Below are 21,892 nucleotides of genomic sequence, written 5' to 3'. Positions count from 1 at the left end.
TAAAGAATGCATCCTAGTTTTATAACATTTTCCTAAATCACAAATATTTCTCTAAGGATAAAATAAAAGACTCGGTTGTCTGACTTCAACAATTTCAAAACTTAGAGTTTGACTTAGGAGCTGGACATCTGTGATATTCTCCTTATTGTCACCCCTATCAATACTCGGTCCTCCTGCAATCACATGAATAAGCCCCTATAGATTCATTGTTAGGGGTGGTTTCGAGAATTGTTACCTCGAACTCGAGCCTCTTATCTTTTCTACTCTTTCTGATGAACTTTCAAAGCGTGTCGTTCTCTACTTACCTTTTGATCTTATTTTTCAATTACTGACACTCCTTCATTTTATGTCCATGGTCTTCATGAAAATAACAATACCTAATTCTATCTCGTTTTTTCGGCTTTCTTAGGGTTGAGTTTGAGATGCCACCTGATTTTTTTATTATTTTTCCTAATCCACGTTAGAATATGCATTCGTGAGTCGTTCAATGGGGTATATTTCTTATACTTACCTCGGCCATTCCATCCTCGAGAGATTGGGTAACTTTTGTAGTCTCTCTCCTACCCTTGCTTCTCCGGTTTTTGGCCTTGCTTCTGACCCATCCTGTAATACCCGGCTAGACTCTGGTATCGGAATCCCTACCGTCCGGTGGGATCTCGAACGTCGGAAATCTCTAGAAGGGTAAGAACATGTTTTATAAAATGTTTTCATGTATTTTAATGTTTTAAGTATAAAAGAAAATGAGTTTTTACATGAAAATAGCATTGGAGGAAAACCCAGGTTCGGCCGTCGAAAGGCAAGTTCGGCCGCCGAACATGCATGCGTTTTGGAGGCACGTTAGGCCCCCGAAAGCATAGGCGAGGGAAGTCCAGGTTCGGCCGCCGAAACTCACGTTCGGCCGCCGAACATTGCATGGATGCGGAGGCATGTTCGGCCCCCGAACGTGGCCTGGCCAGCCACCTATAAAAGGGGCACTTAGCCGAAATGGGTGAGCTTTCTCCCATTTTCGGCCACAGCAAGCTTCCAACCTTCCCTTTACAAATCTTGTGCTCTTCCTCCAAATCTCTTCCATTTTTCTTAAGTTTTAAACTCACATTGCAAGTTTTGAGCATTCAAACCAAGTTTTGGAGCTTTGGGAACTCAGGAGCTCATTTTCGTGGATCTCCAAGTTTAGGTCGTCTCCCTCTCGATCTTCAAGAGGTAAGAGCCGATCTTAAGCTCCTTATGTGTTTTAAATAAGTTTTATGCAAGATCTATGGGTAGAAATGCATGTTAGGGAATATATATTGAGTTTATGGGTTTTGATGCTTTGATGAACAATGTAGCTTGTTTTTGTTGATGGAAGTGTTGTAGATGGGGTATATGATAGTTTGAGACCCCTAGGTGTAATGTATGTGAAGTATGCATGTTGTAGAGCAAGTTTATGCATGATTAGAGGTTTTGGGAGGCAAGAGGTTCGTTTGAACCTAGTTTCTGCCCTTTGGCAGAAACCAGGTTCGGCCGCCGAAGGGAGTTTCGGCCGCCGAACCCCCTTTGTGGAGGCAGCATTCGGCTGCCAAAGTTGCCCCCGAAAAGAGACTTTCGTCTCTGTCTGGGACTTTCGGCCGCCGAAGGTGCCGCCGAAAGTGCCCGACTTTCGGATCTGTCCAGGACTTTCGGCCGCCGAAGGTGCCGCCGAAAGTGACCTGTTCAGCCATTTCATGCATATTTCTATGTAATGTTTCAGGATGTTTTAGGGGGTTTTTGGGGAAGTTTATTAGAGTTATGTTTATGTGTGATTGGTCCCTCATTGGAGTCCACCCGTGTAGGTTCGGACCCGAGGAACCGAGGACCTCAGCAGTGAGATAGCTGCTTCAGAGTCTATAGAGCTTCGGCCAGAGGTGAGTGGAATGAACCTTAAGTTTTTAAATAAATGAAATATAACTTTTTGGAGCATGTTCATGCATCATATATGCCATGATATATTTTAGGTTGTTTACATTAGTATTCACGAATATGTTGCATTGCATAATATGATGTGGATGCGGATTGGCTATTGAATGATCCTCTAGTCCTCCTATGGTATGATATGATGATGATACGGTATGGATTGCCAGTGAGGCCCATTCTACGCCCCTGGACTATGTTAAGAGAAAGACCAGTGAGGCCCATTCTACGCCCCTGGCATATTGGAATGTTATGTTATGTTATGTATGTAAGAGAAAGACCAGTGAGGCCCATTCTACGCCCCTGGCACGATTGGACTATGTTGAGGACTATAGGTGACAATACCATCCTTATGTGATATGTTTGTGATGTGTTGCATTTCATGGAAGCATGAAACATTTAATATATGTTTTTCTCTATTCTGCTCACTGGGCTTTATAGCTCACCCCTCTCCCCTAACCCCAGATGTGCAGGTACAGGGTAGACCAGGAGGTTAGCCAGAGTATGAAGTGATGTTATGTAATAGTTAGATTGTGGACATGACAATTATATTATGATGTAATGTAAAAGAGTTTTAAGTTATGTTATGTAATAAGGAATATTGAGGTTATAGTTGTGCTTGACCCTATGAGTATTGTTATCCCTTTTGATACATGATCTATAGATATGTTTATGATGTTCATGATAGTCCAAGCTTAATGTATGATGAGATACCCCATTGGAGCATTTGATGAGGGCTCCAGTGGTGGTTTATGTTTATGATTATGTAATGTACAGGTTGAGCTTGGCTGATGTATGAGTATGTTCACAGATTCTTTTGAGTTTGTTGATCATGTATGGGATTAAACAGGATTACAGGTTATGTTAGGCTTGCTACGGGTCCCGGCGGCCTTACGCCGATCTGGATCCTAGCGCCGGTAGCGGTCCGGATTTTCGGGCTGTTACACATCCTTTCATCCTCTTCCCATCCTTTCTAGCACCTTTAGGTAGCCCATACTAGCTTCCAGCCAATATCCTTAGGAACATCATCTGACAGCTCCTCTTCCTCGGACTTTTCCTCCCATTTGGACTGAGTATGGATTGCCTCTGTCTGAGTCCTTGAGGTCTCTACAAAAACTTCCTCCCTCCTTGTGGGAGCCATGAGTGACACTTCTTTCTGAACTTTGTATTGCTCGAAAATAACTTCTAATCTTCTGACATACTGGAATATTTGCTCGATACTCAAATTATTGAAATCTGCCTCATTGACTATAGAGGGTGTATTTTATCCACTGCCAGGAGTGGAAGAAATAATACATCTTCATTAGTAGTAACCTCAGCAGCAGCTCGTGAATTGTCGGCCATTTCTAATAGGTAAAAGAGATATTTCTTTTTAAGAGAAAAGGGATAGGAGATTTATTTTAATCCAAATGAATAAAGAGAATTCAATGGATTTTTTGGCAATAGAACCAAATGATGTTACAGAAATTAGATTGATGATGTGGCTGGAAGGGAGTTACGCTGTGATTGGCTTAGACCTGCAAAGAAGAGAACCTGAGGTGGGCACGCACTCTGATACTCAAGTCAGTATATTGAAGAAGAGAGTGAATGTAATAAATTGCTCAAAAATTTTTGTGTAAGAGAATAGCGTACTTTTGTCTCTATAATTCTTCCACCTTTTATATTGTAAAAATGTGGAGATAAATATAGTATTTTTCGATTATCCGACAGAGAGTGGCCGATTACTTGATAAGAGATCTCGCTAGTTAATAAGTTGGCAATCCTATAATCACAGATGTAATGAGATATGCTGAATTGTGCCTGCTAATAATAACTTCGTGCCGAGACTCGCCCTATTGAGGAAAAGGAGAGTCTTGATTATGCACCGGGTGTTATGATGTTCAGATCTTCTTTCCCTTGGTAGACTGCATTTTCCACTTACCAAATCCTTACTACATGAACCTATCTGATGATAACAGTTCACAACTTACCTTAAACGATGGTTATATATAATTAATAATTAAATTAACATATCAATTTCAAAGATAAATACTTAATTATTTTCAAATTATATTAAATTAACTCAATAAATTAAAAATCTCTCTGTTCATAGTCAAAATTTCAAACTAAATTATTAAATTTTTAAAAGTTAAACAACATATACATTAATTTTGATATGATAAATTATGTTTAATAGTATTTTAATTATTTCGCGTATAATTAATAGAAGATTAACATAAATTTAGGTAGATAAATTTTCAATTAAATGAGGTTAAAAAATAAGAATCATTTCTTTTTAATTTTTAAATTCGAGCAACATGTATATTAATTTACTAAAAATTAAAAATAAAATTAATTTTTTACTTTTTTTTAAATCTCCTGTAAGGAGATTATGTGAATAGTTGGTTCGATTTAAAATTAAACTGAATCGAATAAATTAAAAATTAAAATTTTAGTATTTATAAAAATCGATAGAAATTGATTTTAAAGAGAAATTGATTTCAATCGAAATGGTTTAATTTAATTTGATTTCGATCGGACTTTTTAATAGATTTTTAATTTTTATGCTTTATTTTTAATATTTTAAAATATAATTAAAATATTTTAATTTTAATTATAATATTATATTATTATATAATAAAAAATAATATCACCGATTGATTTATTAATTTTTTATTAAAATTAAATTAAATCAAATAATTAAAAATTTTAAAATTAAAAAATTAATTAAAAATTTAAATTAATTTAATTTTATCAATTTTTTTTCTCCTTCCAAAGTGTGAATGTGTTGGCAGTTTAGTGCATGAATAGGGAAAATAGTTTTATTTATTTGTTTGGTTTAGTGTAGAAAGGAGAGAAGAGAACAAAATGGGAATCTAGAGGAGGATTGGGTGATTGAGAATAGGATGCGCTCGTGTGTAGTGGAAAATGACAAAAACCAAAGCCCCACTTTTTTATTTTTATAACTTATTCAAAGGAATCACAGTACAGCCAAACCATATATTACGTCTACACTGCCCCACGTCCCGCGCCCCGTGCCTTTGAATCCCCTTCCCTTCCATACTTTCTCTTTCTTCTTTTACTTCTTCCCAAACAATTCAACTTTTTATGTATGATTTTATTCCTAAATTAAGTAATTTTAAGGGACTCTTCCCAAATATTAGTTGTTTTAGCTATCCATTATTTTATGGAATATATTTATTTGTAAATTAAGTAATTTTAAGGGACTCTTCACAAATATAATTTTATTTTATTAATTTACCTTAAATATAATAAAAATTTACTATTTACTCTGTATATATTGTCATTATTAACAAATCAATTTTTATATTTTTAAAAATTTATTAAAATATTTTTAATTTTTTTATCAATAAAATATTTAATTTATTTATACTGTCATTAAAAATATAATAAAAGACTAAATTATTTATTTTTTCTCCTTCACCTTTTCCTTTTTCCTTTTCTTTAAGGAAGAGACGGCGATTTTTCTTCTTCATCTTCTTCTTCCCTGTCTTCTTCTTCTTTTATGGAGAATGAAAAGTATTTTATCGACGAAAAGAAAAAATAAGAATATTTTAATAGATTTAAAAAAAATTATAGATATTTTAATAGATTCTTAAAAATATAGAAACTGATTTATTAATAATGACAATACTCAAAACTAAATAAGAGATTTTATTTGAGTATAAAATTAAGTTTTAAAAATTTTCTCTCTCATTCTTTATTTATTTTTAATGAAAAAAAAAACAGAGAAAAAAACTAAAGACGTCTTAATAAATTTTTGAAAATGCAAAAACTGACTTATTAATAATGACAACACTCAAAAATTAAATAATCAATATCTCTAAATATAAATTATTCCTTATTATCATTTTCATTCAAAATTCAAAATTAGGGGCTTGATTTTTAAAAAAATAATTTTATAAAGGTTGTTGCAATGATGATGATATAAGATTGGTGCCCATTTTTGTTTAATAGCATTGACCTAAATGAGTATATAGAGAATGCATTGGCCTTGGCCTTTCATGTTTTGGGACTATCCTACCTAACAAGACCACAAATTGGTGGTTAGGTCTTCCATTTCTTTCATTAAGCAATGCCTTCTAAAATTAAATAGTTAATTTTTTGTTTTTGAAATAGGGGTTGGGGGAGTCGAACCTTAGACCTTTCAAGACTACAGGATGCACTTTCCACTAGGCTAAGCCTTGGAATGCTAAATAGTTAATTTTTTATATATATAATAATCTGAAGATGTTATATATGTAATTATTTAATTATTATTAATTTTTGTTTGAATAATTTATCCATAATAAAAAATTAGTAGTAAAATTCAAACTCACATGCTGTATTTGTGAGATTATAATAGAACATTTGATTAGACCCATAACAAATGTATTATTAAAGAAATCTACATATAGTTTTTTAGTCTGAGCTGTCATAGATTAATATATAAAAATCAAAAAGTGAGGTAGTTGATATTTATGGACAATCATTCTAATACTCAAATTAATAAATTAATTAAATAGCGGATATAATGAATCACTTTGAGTTCTGAATGAGTGTGTAAAAATGTGTATTTTAATTTTTATGCACATTCATTTTTATATTATAAAAATATAGAGTTAGTTATTAAATCTATTGAAAATCTGATTGATATTAATTAGTGATGGAGATCTACTGGATTATATTTGTTTACGATAACTTTTTGTAAAATCTCGATCTATTTAAAAAATGATTAATTTTAGTGATGCACAGAGTATTATGATGTCATTGTCTTTCTTTTCATAGGTGAAGTCCTGTGACAATGTTTCAGTTTATTAAATTCTTACCAGATAACTCTATTTTATGGCACGTGCATGACTTATTATAAAAAATTATTATATCGCATCAATATTTAATATCTAATTAAATTTGAAAATATCATAAAAATATAACTATTAAATTTTATAAAATATAATAAAAATTATATATATAAAAATTACATTTTTATTAGAAATTAAATTTTTAAAAAATAAAATGTGAACTAACTATTTATATAAAAATAAAACGAGATGATGCGTTGGAGCTTAACAACAAAAAATTACTATTAAATTTATGTAGTATAAAAAATTAATTAATTAATATCTGAATTTTAAAAATACATGAAAATATTATTGTAATTTTAAAAAATCTATTAAAAGATCTCTTTATTAATTTTAATAGTTAAAAAAATTAAAAAATTAAAAAATATTTTTATTTTTTCTCTCATTAAAGCATTTATATATAAAAATAAACTTTGAAAATAAAAAATTCTTTTTTTTTTAGTGTTAAAAGTAGCAATATCCATTTTTCAATCTAACTACAGTGAGTTTTTATTTGATTTTTAAAATTATACGAATATTTTAATGTATTTTTTTTAAATTGAAAAACTAAAAACTTATTTTTTTAAAAATTATTGTTTTTTTTTAAACTATAGTAATACATAAATTGATTATTATAATTTTATTTTATTTTATTTTTAAGAAATCTCTTAAAATATGTCTTAATATTTAATAAAATTTAATATATTTAAAATAAATATAATTAAAAAAATTAATAAAAAATATATTTTTAATATATTAAAAAAATAAATAAAATTATGGAATAAAGAGAATATTTAATTTTAAATTTAATTTAAAAGATAAATATTTTTTTAGTTAAACTTTTAATATGTAAACTTGTAATATTTTTTTTATACATAATAAATTAAAAATTAAAAATGTCACAAGAATTAATTAAATATTAATTTTTTCAAAAAGAAAAATCAAATTGATAGTGAGAAAGGAATTAATGGCATTATTTTTTGTAAGCATGTGGACAAATGCATAGCATATACTATTCCAAGGAAGAAAGCAAGGGAGCTTAATAGGAAGCAAAAGTAAAGGTCAAGAAAAACGAGCTTTTTATATATATATAAAAATTAAATTAAAAAAAAAATAAAAAAAAGGGATACAGCCTATGATGATGGATTTTGTCTTATCCATTAAATAATATAAAAATATATAAAAAAGCAAATAATAATAAATAAAATAATAAAGTTATTGGTTGAATTGCCTGTCCGCCACTCCACACATTCAACAACTGTGTTGGGGATTCAATTACTTCTCAGTTATTGTATATTTTCTTTTTTTTTTTTTTAAATTTAATTTAGCTAGATCAAAAATTAAATTTTTTTGTAATTATAAATAATGTGAAAGATTACATTAAAAAAATAAAAAAAGAAAATAGTATAAAATAGTATTTAATTTTGTCTTAAAAAAAATAAAAAAAAGAAATGGAATAATTGCCAATTGCAATGAGATGTGGAATTGCACACCCATTAATGAGAACTTCACCAAAATATAGGGCAGAAAAGCTTAGCTAGCTAGTGTCTGCTGCCAATTGTAGGGTAAAAGACTTACACAAGTGTGGCACAACAAGAAATATCCTATAGTAACAATACCAATGCATCTAGTAAATAAATTAAAAAATTTATTAATTAGTTTTTTATTTTTAAATAAATAAATAAAATAAACAATAGTGACATGAGAAAAGAGAGGTAGAATACAAGCATTTCAAGCAAGACAAAAGAAAAGAAAAAAAGATTTTTTTTTTTTATTATAAAGAAAAAGTATCAAAATCCAAAGTTTGACTGGACCCAGAAATATGAGAAAGAAAAAAAATGGAGCAGTGGGTGGCCAGTAGGCATCTCTCCCACAATTTCCTCCTCTGTTGCTCCCCCAAGGCACCAACTTGTCTTTTCTCCTTTTAACTATTTTCTATTTCTTCTCCCCCTTTCTTTATCTGCTCTACTACGTCTCTCCCTTTTCTTTCCCTTTCTTTATTCCCATTTTTCAATCTTAACCCACCATTGTTCTTCACCAAACATCCCCTTCTCTCTTCTTCTTCTTCTTCTTAATCTGATCTCAACTGCTGAAAGTTTTCTTCTTTTGTGTTTTTTGTTTGTTTTTATTTATTGGGTTTGTTTTAGTTCTGTGTTTCTGTTGGTTGCCACTCGTGGATTCCTGTCAAGTACTAAGTTTCTAGTGACAACCGACAGTTCTGCACCTCGTATCCAATCTCTCTCTTTCCTCTGTCTCTCTTCTTTAACAGATTTCTCTGATTGTTTCTTGGACTTAACTTGTTACAACTGCCCATTACATCACCAATTACACCAGGTATTATCTTTCTTTTAATATAAATAATATTGCCCATTTTCTCTCTCTCTTATTCTTGTCTTTAATCTTCCTTTCTCTTCCCTTGTCATGATTTCAGTTATAGTGTTTTTGATTTTGAATTTTGTTCTACTTGATTACCTTGTGTTTGATAGTGATTTCCATCATCTTTTCTCCTTTCTTTTTTAAATAGTGGTTTCTTCTCTTTTTAATTTGAAATTTCAGATTTTCAAGCTACAAGCTTGGGTTGGATACTAGGAGAAATAAAACCCACAAAGAGTTGACTGAGAGCAGATCTAAAACTGATATGGAGAAGCTGCTCTCAAATGGAAGATGCAGAGAAACAAGCAATGGGTTCGTGCTAGATTTTTTCTCTTTTGGTGTATGCAAATAAGAGGGTTTTCTTACTGTTTGAAGAAATTCTTACAAGAAAATGGAGAGAGAATGGAGGAGAGTATCATCACAAGAGCAAGGCATCATGGGAATCTTTGTCTTTGGCTTTGGCTATGGCTATGTGCTGTGGCTGCTTCTAATGATACCATCACAGGCTAGAGAATTGGCTTCACAGCAAAGCAGCAATGATGACATTGTGGGGTTGCTAGCCTTCAAGAAATCGTCTGTTCAATCTGATCCAAAGAACGTATTAGCCAACTGGACTGCGGATTCCTCTAGTCCATGTTCATGGTTTGGTGTCTCTTGTTCTGTTGATGGCCGTCGTGTGACCTCTCTCAACCTCGCCAACGCTGGCCTTATTGGCAGTCTACACCTCCCTTACCTGACTTCATTGCCAGCTCTCACCAATCTTATTCTAAGAGGTAATTTGTTCTCTGCTGGTGATCTCTCTGCCTCCACTTCTACTCCTTGCGCTCTAGAGACTGTTGATTTGTCTTCCAACAACTTCTCTGATCCTCTTCCAGGAAGGTCCTTCCTTTTCTCTTGTAATAATCTGGCTCATGTCAACCTCTCTCACAATTTCATTCCTGGGGTCAATCTCCAGTTTGGTCCTTCTTTACTGCAGCTTGACCTCTCTGGCAATCTTATCTCTGATTCCACCATCTTGAATCAGTCTCTCTCTATCTGTCAGAATTTGAATTTCCTCAATTTCTCTGGTAACAAGCTTGCTGGCAAACTTGAAATCACTCTATCTTGCAAGAGCCTATCAGTTTTAGACCTCTCATATAATTTGCTATCTGGGGAGATACCACCTAGCTTTTTTGCTGACTCTCTATCTCTCAAGATTCTGGACCTATCCCACAACAACTTTTCTAGTAGCTTCTCCAGTCTGGATTTCGGGCACTGCAGCAACCTTAGTTTCATCAGTTTGTCACAGAATAGGCTTTCTGGCTCAGCGTTCCCAACTAGTCTGAGCAACTGTGATGTTTTGGAGACGCTTGACCTCTCCCATAATGAACTGAAACTCAAGATTCCTGGAGCCATGTTGGGAAGGTTGAAGAATTTGAAGCAGCTCTCTCTAGCTGAAAATCAGCTCTTTGGTGATATTCCTTCTGAATTGGGACAGGCCTGTGGAACTCTGCAGGAGCTGAATCTATCAGCAAACAAGCTCACTGGTGGGTTGCCACCAAATTTTATATTATGCTTTTCTCTGCAGAGCTTAAACCTCGGACACAATCTTCTTTCTGGAGATTTCCTCACTACTGTTGTCAGTAGGCTTCAGAGTCTGAAATATCTCTATGTACCATTCAACAACATAACTGGTCCTGTGCCCTTGTCTTTGACAAATTGTACTCAGCTTCAAGTGCTTGACCTTAGTTCCAATGAATTTACTGGGAATGTTCCTTCTGAGTTCTGCACTTCCTCAAACCCCTCGGCGTTGCAGAAGTTCCTTCTGGCCAACAATTACTTATCAGGGAAAGTTCCTTCAGAGCTTGGAAGCTGCAAAAACCTGAGAAGAATTGATCTTAGTTTCAACAATCTGAATGGTCCGATTCCTTCGGAGATTTGGACCTTGCCAAATCTTTCTGACTTGGTCATGTGGGCAAACAACCTCACAGGTGATATTCCGGAAGGCATTTGCGAGATTGGAGGAAACCTTGAAACTTTGATTCTCAATAACAATCTCCTCACTGGAAGCATCCCTAAGTCTATTGGCAGTTGCACCAATATGATATGGATATCACTTGCCAGCAACCAGCTTAGTGGGGAAATCCCTTCAAGTATTGGAAGTCTTGTTAACCTTGCTATACTCCAAATGGGTAATAATTCAGTCAGTGGACGAATACCACCAGAGATGGGAAATTGTAGGAGCCTCATCTGGCTTGATTTGAACAGCAATGACCTTACTGGCCCCCTCCCACCTGAACTTGCGAAACAAGCTGGCATGATCATTCCTGGAATTGTATCAGGAAAGCAGTTTGCATTTGTGAGAAATGAAGGTGGAACATCTTGCAGAGGAGCTGGAGGACTAGTTGAATTTGAAGGGATTCGAGCAGAGAGGCTGGAGAATTTACACATGGTTCACTCATGTCCAACAACTAGAATTTATTCTGGGAAGACAGTTTACACTTTTTCCAGCAATGGCAGCATGATATACCTTGATCTTGCCTACAATTCCTTGTCTGGACCTATCCCTGAAAACTTTGGTTCGATGAGCTATTTGCAGGTTTTGAATTTGGGGCACAACGGACTAAATGGAAATATTCCTGACAGTTTTGGAGGTCTGAAAGAAATTGGAGTTTTGGATCTATCTCACAATGATCTTCAAGGATTTATCCCAGCATCTTTAGGGACTCTCTCTTTTCTTAGTGATCTTGATGTCTCTAATAACAACCTCTCTGGTGTCATCCCTTCTGGGGGTCAGCTAACCACTTTCCCAGCATCCAGATATGAAAACAATTCTGGCCTTTGTGGGGTGCCCTTGGTCCCTTGTGGCTCCAGAGGCAGCCAGCAAAGCTCTTTTCATCGGGGAAAGAAGCAGTCTGTTGCAGCAGGGATGGTCATTGGCATCACATTCTTTGTGTTGTGCATCTTTTTCCTCACATTAGCTTTTTATCGTGTGAAGAAGTTTCAGCAAAAAGAGGAACAGAGAGAGAAGTATATTGAAAGCCTTCCGACTTCAGGTAGCAGCAGCTGGAAACTTTCAGGCGTTCCTGAGCCTCTGAGCATCAATATTGCCACATTCGAGAAACCTCTGCGTAAGCTGACCTTTGCACATCTGCTTGAAGCTACTAATGGTTTTAGCGATGACAGCTTGATAGGGTCTGGAGGGTTTGGACAGGTCTACAAGGCAAAACTAAGAGATGGCTGTATTGTTGCAATAAAGAAACTTGTTCATGTTACAGGCCAAGGAGACAGAGAATTTATGGCGGAAATGGAAACTATTGGGAAAATCAAGCACCGGAACCTTGTTCCTTTGCTGGGTTACTGTAAAGTTGGAGAGGAGAGGCTGCTTGTGTATGAGTACATGAAATGGGGAAGTTTAGAGTCGGTTCTTCATGACAGGTCCAAAGGAGGTTGCTCAAGGCTTGATTGGGCCGCCAGAAAGAAGATTGCCATAGGTTCAGCAAGAGGTCTTGCATTCCTTCACCACAGCTGCATACCGCACATTATCCACCGAGACATGAAGTCTAGCAATGTTCTTCTAGATGAGAACTTTGAGGCCAGAGTTTCTGATTTTGGCATGGCAAGGTTGGTGAATGCGCTCGACACGCATCTCAGCGTAAGCACACTTGCAGGAACTCCAGGATATGTCCCTCCAGAGTATTACCAGAGCTTTAGGTGCACAACAAAAGGAGATGTATATAGCTACGGTGTCATACTGTTGGAGCTCCTCTCCGGCAAGAAGCCAATAGACCCATCGGAGTTTGGTGATGACAACAACCTTGTAGGATGGGCAAAGCAACTTCACAGAGAAGGTAGAGACAATGAGATACTGGATTCTGAGTTGACAGTGCAAAAATCTTGCGAGTCTGAATTATATCAGTATCTAAGAATTGCTTTCGAGTGCCTCGAAGAAAAGCCTTTCAGGAGACCAACAATGATTCAGGTTATGGCCATGTTCAAAGAGCTTCAGGTTGATTCTGAAAATGATATCCTTGATGGTTTCTCACTGAAAGATGAAGTAATTGATGAAATGAGAGAGAAAGAATGAAGTTCATGATGTTCCATTTTTTATTGGACTAGTTGGCTTGCTGAGGATCTGGTTTACCTTTGAACTGGATAATGGAGTAATCCTCGAAATTTCGCCTACTGTAAATAATTAAACACTCAACTAGATAGAAAGTTGCAGGAAATGTGGGGAGAACAAAGTAATAGAATCTTCTTTCAGTTGCTAAACAATGGATAACTTACATTTTTCATTCCTTTAATCATCATGTCTGCAACTGAAGACTTCAAAGCTTTGTGTCTTTGCCATTGGCTTCTTTCTTTTGCCACATGCAGTTTTGCTAACAGATGTTTCACAATTTGTTTTGTTTCAAAAATTTCCAGTTGCTGCTGTTCATAGGAAGTCAGAAGTTGAGAAGTGAGGACAGTGTTCTGTAAAGTAGTAGATTTTAGCATCATTCTGAAGTAAATCATAGTGGTATCACTTGCATTCAGTTCTAGTAAACTTTCCAGAGAAAAGCTATCTGCTGTTTCTCTTTTTCACATCTTTTTGTTCAGAATTAAAACATTAAATTGATGATCAATCCTGTTAATTATGAGGTTTGAATATTATATATATTTTTTTATGAACCGGATTGTAAGTGCAGCTCTGCTCTCTGAACTTGAAATTGGAATTTTTTTCAAGTTCCATTTTCATGAATATTATATATAATAGATTTGAGTCAGAAGAGAGTTGGAAGCTTTGTCTGCTGCTTTACTCTTTCTTTTATAATTATTTATAATTGCTGACAAAATAAAATCAATAATAAAAAGTTGCTGCCTGTTGTTTTGTATACACAGTTCATTTTCATGTGCTTTTTCTAAATGGTATTGAAAATTCAACTGCAGATTTTTTTAATTTCATCATATATAATAATCTGATAAACAAAAGTGATTGATGCTTCTTTGATTATCTTATTATCATCTAATTGCTTGTTAATATAAATTTAACTATTTCTTAATAACTAATTAAATTAAAATATTAACAAATTGCAATTAAAGTATCAAACACTGTTAGATTCATTAGCTTCTCATCATGATTATCATAAAATAAAGTGAATGTCTCTTTATGTTATTTTAAATTATAATTCTGTTTCTTGTCTTTTCGTCTGCAGTTGTGGTTCTTATTAACAGTTTCCCTCTGCCAAGTCAATAACCAAACAGCACCTAATTGTCATTAGAGCTGTAAAGGAAACAACGTGAGCTATATGGGGTTCTGTTCTCTTTCAACCTTTTTAGTTCTGTTATCTCTTTCGACCCTTTTCTTCTTTAGCTTCCACCGGTAATTACTTTTAAATAGTTCAGTGTTGAATTACCGAACAGAGGCCAATGCTGTTTAATGTTCTGAAATTCAGAAAATAGGTTTACAGTATATAAATTTAGTCTAGAAATATCTCTCCTCGTTTTATTTCTTTTTCAGTGCCACTTGTCTCTGTCACTCCCTATTACTCAGACTCGTACATATGGACGTACTATCGTACCCCTCTCAATTGGCGACTATTTAATTCTCCCGACGCGTATGCTGATAGGGTTGCAAGGTAAGTAGATTTAAACTATATTCTGGTGGACGCGCGTAGTCAATTCGGCTGCTTTAGTTATGGACTTAAAGATGCGATATTGGACCGGTCTAGTTTAGAGTAGCCTGTTGAGATACACCAAATAATTTCAGAGATTCATGCATGGGTGCTTGTTGTTAACATCATGGCTGGTTGAACCACAGTTTAGAATATTTCCATCAACTTGATTGATATTTTTGATGGGGCTTTGTTTGGTTGGAGAAATGACGTGAAGGTGGGAATATTAATAATTATTCCATGTGAAATAGCTTTTATTAGATTTTCAATATCATTTCAACAAAGAATAATTTTATAATTATAATGTTTCATTAAGATTTAAATATGTTATGACTATGGCATAAAAATTTTTTATTATTAATTAATTAGTTAATATAATTATAAAAATTCAAAATATAAGGAAACATTTATTTTAATTATTCAATGAACTAAATAACTATATAAAGTATATCTCACTTGACTTGGGTATATTCTTTAATTTTGTGAGCATCAAATTTATTCATGTCAACTATAGATAAAGTAATAAAATGATAAAAAACTTAATTATATTCCGTGAGAAATTTTACCAAACATCGTTTTGTTAAAACGAAATAAAAAAAAAGATAAGGTAGAAAGTTAAAAATTTTATTTAAATTCTTCAAAAATTGAAAAGTGAGTTTTTAATAGTTAAGAAAAACTATTTATAATCGAGAAAAAAAATTTTAATATGCAAAATTATAAAAATATTCAAAAAAAATAGTTAAAATGCAAAATTGATCCCTTAAACGATAAAATTTACATATTGAACTTTGTGACAGGTTTATGGCTTGTCACATTTTTTAAAGTTATGCATCTCAAAATTTTCTTTTCGAAAAGCTATCGTGGGTCTCCATCGGACGTCGTCAGCAAAAGTTAGATTCGGTCCAAATCTGCCGTAAAGTTCAAAGCTAATTACTTCATGTCATTCACTTCCACTTGTAAAGAACTCGACTTTGAGTTATCATCAGCAGAGTGATATTTAAATAGATCCGCCACGTTAAACGTCTTGAAAATTTTCCTCTCATTAGAAAGGTCAAGAACATAGGCATTGTCATTAATCTTCTGAATGATCCGGAATGGATCAATTTTCTTGGCATCAATATTTTTTTGTCCTCCACCACGCTTGTTGCGTAAATACACCATAACTTGGTCACAAACATTGAAAGACTTGAAACGCCTATGTTTATCAGCTGTAACTTTATATTTGTCATTGTTTTCTGTATACCTGTTTGAAAACATCCACATGCTATTTTGCCAAGTTACTGCAATACTGTTATGAGAACCTGTAGGAAGGACAATAAGATCAACTGTATGCGCTGGGACTTTTCTATACACAACTGCAAACGATGACATTTTTGTGGAGTTGTGGACAGCACTGTTGTAAACAAATTCTGTTTGGACACTATAATACTATTATGAGAACCTATAGAAAGGACAATAAGATCAACCGTATGCGCTGGGACTTTTCAATACACAACGGTAAACGGTGACATCTTTGTGGAGCTGTGGATAATACTGTTGTAAGTAAATTCTGCTTGGGTAAGAACAAGATCAAGATCTCAAACAGTTTTCTTATTATTGCAAATGCAACGCAGTAAATTGCCAAACGCATGGTTCACTACTTCAATTTGTCCATCAATTTAGAGATGGGCAGCACTGCTGTATCGAAATTCAGTTTTAAAATGTTTTTATAAAGTCACTCAGAAATGAGTTAGAAACTTCACAAAAATCTTTAGTCGGAGTTTATCTATTTTTTTATTAAAATATAATTGATTTTGATTGAAATTTGAATTTGAGATTTTTTTTTTAATTCTTAAAATATTAAAACTCTGTTTGATTTAAGGGATAAATATCGATATCCTATAACTGATAGTTAATGCTCATAGTGGACGACTACCTGATAGTTAGTGCTGATAGTGGACAACTGATAGTTAATTGTCAATTGCAAGATAAATCATGTCTAACTATTCTTGTTTAAATGTAAAACGACGAATAAGCGTATATATTATATACCTTATTTATTATTTTAATTTTTGTAATTTATTATTTAAAAATACTTTTAAATTTTATATACTAAAATCTTATCTCATGCTTTAAATAGTTATTTAAAATTTATTTTACTACAAATATGCATAAAATTATATAAATTATTCATTAATATTTAAAATATAAAAATATTAAATCATATTAGTAAAAATAAATTAATAAATAACCCATGTGATATATGGGTAAAACAATTTCTTTTTTAATTTATCATTTATTACTCAAAAATATTTTTAAAATTTAAATACTAAAATTTTATTTCATAACAAAATATAACAATAATTATCTAAAATTCTTTTTTTACTATAAATATGTATACAAAGTATAAATTATTATTTAAAAATTATAAATTAACATTTCAATAAAATTAAAATTAATTTATAATTTTGTTATTAACAAAATTGAGATTTTGTAATGTGAACAGTAAATCTACTAAATATAAAGTATTCTTCAGAGTTGTGAAAAATCATCATTTAGTTATCATTACATATTTTAGTTTTGTCAATATTACTAATTTTGTTCCATACAATGACAAACACATTTTTATGTATTTCTAGAGTTTCTAAGAAAATAGAATTTATAAGTTTGTATAAACTTAATTAGAGATTCACATATTCCCTTTATTCTATTTTTTTTTTATTTTTTAATAACGCATAACCACCTATTTTTATTACGCAGATTCATATATATAGACGTATTTTTCGATCTATTTTCATCAAGTTATCATTTAATTTCCTTTTGACACGCATACTGTTAGGGTTGTGATATAACTGGAGATGCTTTCCTACTTTCCATTACATTACATGAGCTATTCTCACTCTAGTAGATCCAAGTCTTGGACCAATCCAGCCTGCTTTGATCACAGATCGGATGACATGCTGATGGGTCGGCTTGTTTAATGGATCTTATTGGGTTTCAGACATGTTTCTTTTTCCATGATCCGACCTTAAACCGGATGCCAGAAAGCCAGCGGTCATATGAGTTAGACTCTCTCTAGTGGATCCAAGTCTTGGGCCAGTTCGGTCTGCCTTGGTCACAGGCTGGATGATACGTTGATAGGTCGGTATGTTTAATGAATCTTATTGAGTTTCAGACCTGTTTCTTTTTTCATGATCCAACCTTATCTTAGATGTTAAAAGTACGGCAATCATGATTATTATATCTATATGCTAGAATAGAAATATGTGAAACACCTGTTTCCCATTGCATGTGTTATTTTTTAAAAAAATATTACTAATTCTATTAATAATAATAATATTATTATTTTATTATTATTGATGCATCACCCAAATTTTAAAGAAAAAAGAATTATAAAAAATAAAATTTTTAAATGATAAAATGTAAAGCATCACTAAATTATTAGTTAACAAGCGGTGCTTTATTTCAAAGGAAAAGCAAAGGATCTTGTGCCTAAGTCATAAATAAAGCATAGCTTTTGTTGACAAAAAACAGAATGTGATACATGAACCAAAAGCAGACAAACCCTAACATGTTCAACTAAAGAAAATTTCTTTTCATTTCCTTGTGATTCCTAAGATAGTGTGCATGTTCTTCTACTTGATTTGAAGTTAATTAATTCATAATAAAAAATTAATGATTTTAGACAGCAATTAATGTATGAATTTGTCTTATTTAAGAAAATCAAATGATGTTTTTGACAAAAAATCTCTAGCTAGTGCTTGCATAATCATATTTAAGATATGTATGTCTTAATAATTCTGCTTTGCCTTTGCCTTTCCATCAATCTTTTTATATGAAATTTAATTTTGCATATAAAACCAAATCTATCTAATCATTGGGATGTCCCATACTCTCATCTAGCCTTTGACAATTTCACTACCACTTTTCTTTTTTTCAAACAAATCTAATTCATTAGAAATCTTGAAATTAAAAAAAAAAAAGGAAAATTGGGTAAAGGAGTTAGCAATAATGGAAACATCTAGCAGAAAATGTCTAGCAAGATTTTAGGCTGCCATGTTCCCAATCTAGATTATCTTGCAAGATATTGTCTAGCAAGTCATCTCTCCACCTAATATTGAAATAAGCATGGCTAAAATATGCTTAAAGGAAATATTACTATTTTTTATTTTAATAAAACCTTTTAATTAATTAAAATTTAATTTTCATAATTTTTTCTATTTCATTTTCTTTTCTACCTCTTTCTTCAGAAAATTATAATTTTCTTAATTATATATTTTTTATTAAGGTTATTAAATAAAAAAATCTAAATATTTACAATAATTTATATTTATATTTAATACTTTAAATTTTAACGTTCGCATGCTTAACTTAGTGGTAAGTGTATCTGAATATATTTGAAAAGTCTCGGTTTTACTCTCCCAATATTCAATTTTCAATTCAAAAATAAAAATACTTTAAATCTTGGATGATGAAGTCAAATTTTTTCAATTTGCTATAATTATAGTAAAAAATATTAAATTAAATTTAAAAAAGTTAATAATAAATTATAATATAGTTTTTAAATATATATTTTTATTATAATAATATCATTTTTAAATCCTATTATTTAGGCTCTATTTTCTCTTTTATATAATATAAAAATTTAAAATATAAAAAAATAAAATTTTATAATTTAAAACATATAATATTTTATTTTATTTAGAATATTATTAATAGAAAGTAAACTTTTTTAAATATAAAAATATACACATGATTTATAATATTGAGTATAAACAAAACAATGAAATATTTTAATATACAGTATTTATATGTGATTTTATATAATATAAATTTATTTGTAATAAACATTTATAATATATTTAATATTACATATAATAAATATAAGATATATTTAATTTTAATATAAAATTTAAATTAAAGAATTATATATTTTATTAATAATATAAAATTTTAAACACTATATTATAATTTATTATTTTTATTTTTTTAAATTTAATTTAATACACTTAACTATAATTATAAAAAATTAAAAAAAATTTTAAATTTATCATTTAAAATTTAAAGAGTTGGATATAAATATAAATTAGGAGTTTGAGATTTTTTTAATACCCATCTTTATTAATAAAAAAATTGCAAATTTAACACTAAATTTTATAAAATTTTACAATTCTAACAAAAATATAGGGTTGAATTGACAATTCCCCCTTTTTAAAAGTATATTAATAAATTTTATTAATTAAAATTAAATTGTCTCCTTTAGGACACACTTCTCACATTACACCTTTTTTTTTTTTCTTCTTTATTTGCTGGGCTATTTTCTTGAGCCCTTCTTAACCCAAACCCACTATGTATCACCCCTCCAAAATGGCTAAAAAAAAAACTAAGTGTATCCTTAAATTATCTATGAAAGGTTAAAAATATTAAATTTTATTTTTTAATTTAATTATTATTAAAAAAAATTAGTATTTAATTTTTATAATATGTGAAAACTTATTAACTAATTATTCAATTTTAAAAAATATATTAAAATATTCATAATGTTTTAACAAATCTATTAATTAGTCGTTTCGTTAATTTTATTATTAAATATTTTATTATTTTAAAATTTTATTAATTAGTTTCTTATATTTTTAAAAAAATTATTAATTAATATCTCCATATAAAAATATTTTTTTATAATATTTAATGATTAAAATTAATATTTAAATTAACTAATAGATTTTTTAAAATATAAAAAATATTTTAATATATTTTTTAAAATTAAAAAATTAACTAGTGAGTTTTATTATAGTATAAAGATTAAATAATAATTTTTTCTTATTAAAATATCAAATAAAATCATCAAACTACATTCTACTTAATATATTTGAATTTATTTAAATATATTTAACTTTTTAATAATAAATTAAATGTATTTTTAAATTGAAAAATAAAATTTAATATTTTTAATTTTTGTTATATGGTTTGACCAGCCCCATCATAATTCAAAATTATAACAGCAAGCAGACTAACACAACGCTTTTAGCATCCCAGCAAATGCAACATGATAGCAATATATCCAAACGAAATACTTGGCGTATTGAATTTAAATAAAAAACGGATCAAATTAAATTAATTTAAAATTTTAATTTAATTTTTTATTTATTTTAATTTGGTTTAATTTTTAATTTTAAAAATTTTAATTATTTCAATTGATTTCGATTTTGATGATAAAAAATTTAAAAAAAAAATTAATTGAACCGATTAGTAATAATAATATATTATTTTTTATAATATAAATAGATTAGACTATAATTAAAAGTAAAATATTTTAATTAAATTTTAAAATATTAAAAATAAAATTAAAGGGTAAAAAATAAAAAGTCTACAAATTGAATCGAAAGAATTGTGCAATAACAAATTGAATAGAATCGAACTGAATCAAACAGATTGAATTTTATCCGCTCAAACTTAATTCAATTTAATTTTTATAAATACTAAAAATTTATTTTTTAATTTATTCAATTTAATTTAATTTACAAAAGAATCGAGCACTCCAAAGAACCCTGCAATAAGTTTAGCAAAATACAAAAGAAAGAGACAAGCCAGCAGCAAAAATCCTACCTATCTCTTTGTTTATTAACTCCTCTCTCGCTCTTTTCTTCCTTTTTGTTAGGGGTGAGCAGTATTCGGTTCAAACTGAAAAAATCGATCGAATAGAATCGATTTGAAAATTTGGTTCAATTTTTTATATATTTCGATTTGGTTTGGTTTTTAATTTCAAAAATTTTGATTATTTCGGTTCGGTTCGGTTTTGATTAGAAAAAAACTGAGAAAACCGAACCGAACCGATTAGTGATAATAATATGTTTTTTCAATAATATAGAGAAATTAAATTATATTAAATTTAAAATATTTTAATTAAATTTTAAAATATTAAAAATAAAGTGTGAAAAATAAAAAAATTATTAAAAATCGAAATCGATCAAACCGAACCGAATCAAACCGAATCAGACCGGTTCGGTTCGATTAGGTTTCTGATCAAAATCGATTCGGTTCGATTTTCATAAACACTAAAATTTCAGTTTTTGGTTTATTCGGTTCGGTTCGGTTTTGAACCGAACCGACCGAATGCTCACCCCTACAAGTTTTTCTGCATGCTTAGTTTGGAGAGCTTGT

The 21,892-nt window shown here is 30.7% G+C and overlaps 1 protein-coding gene across 1 annotated transcript; it reads left to right on the top strand.

Moving 5' to 3' along the window:
• Positions 1-8,607: 8,607 nt before the first annotated feature.
• Positions 8,608-13,682, top strand: LOC110624278 (receptor-like protein kinase BRI1-like 3). Its single transcript, XM_021769385.2, has 2 exons — positions 8,608-9,080; positions 9,303-13,682. Exon 2 carries the CDS (start codon positions 9,511-9,513, stop codon positions 13,183-13,185), a length of 3,675 nt encoding a protein of 1,224 aa, XP_021625077.1. The 5' UTR covers positions 8,608-9,080; positions 9,303-9,510; the 3' UTR covers positions 13,186-13,682.
• Positions 13,683-21,892: the final 8,210 nt, after the last annotated feature.

The sequence above is a fragment of the Manihot esculenta genome, chromosome 1 (genome assembly GCF_001659605.2).
Source record: "Manihot esculenta cultivar AM560-2 chromosome 1, M.esculenta_v8, whole genome shotgun sequence".
In the NCBI taxonomy this organism is placed as follows: domain Eukaryota; kingdom Viridiplantae; phylum Streptophyta; class Magnoliopsida; order Malpighiales; family Euphorbiaceae; genus Manihot; species Manihot esculenta.
Note: the sequence above shows the minus strand (reverse complement) of the source record. Positions and strands in the feature narration are given on the sequence as shown.

Bases quoted from the DNA above. Each gene is read 5' to 3' on its own strand.
- LOC110624278 (XM_021769385.2), top strand. From the start codon at position 9,511: ATGGAGAGAGAATGGAGGAGAGTATCATCACAAGAGCAAGGCATCATG.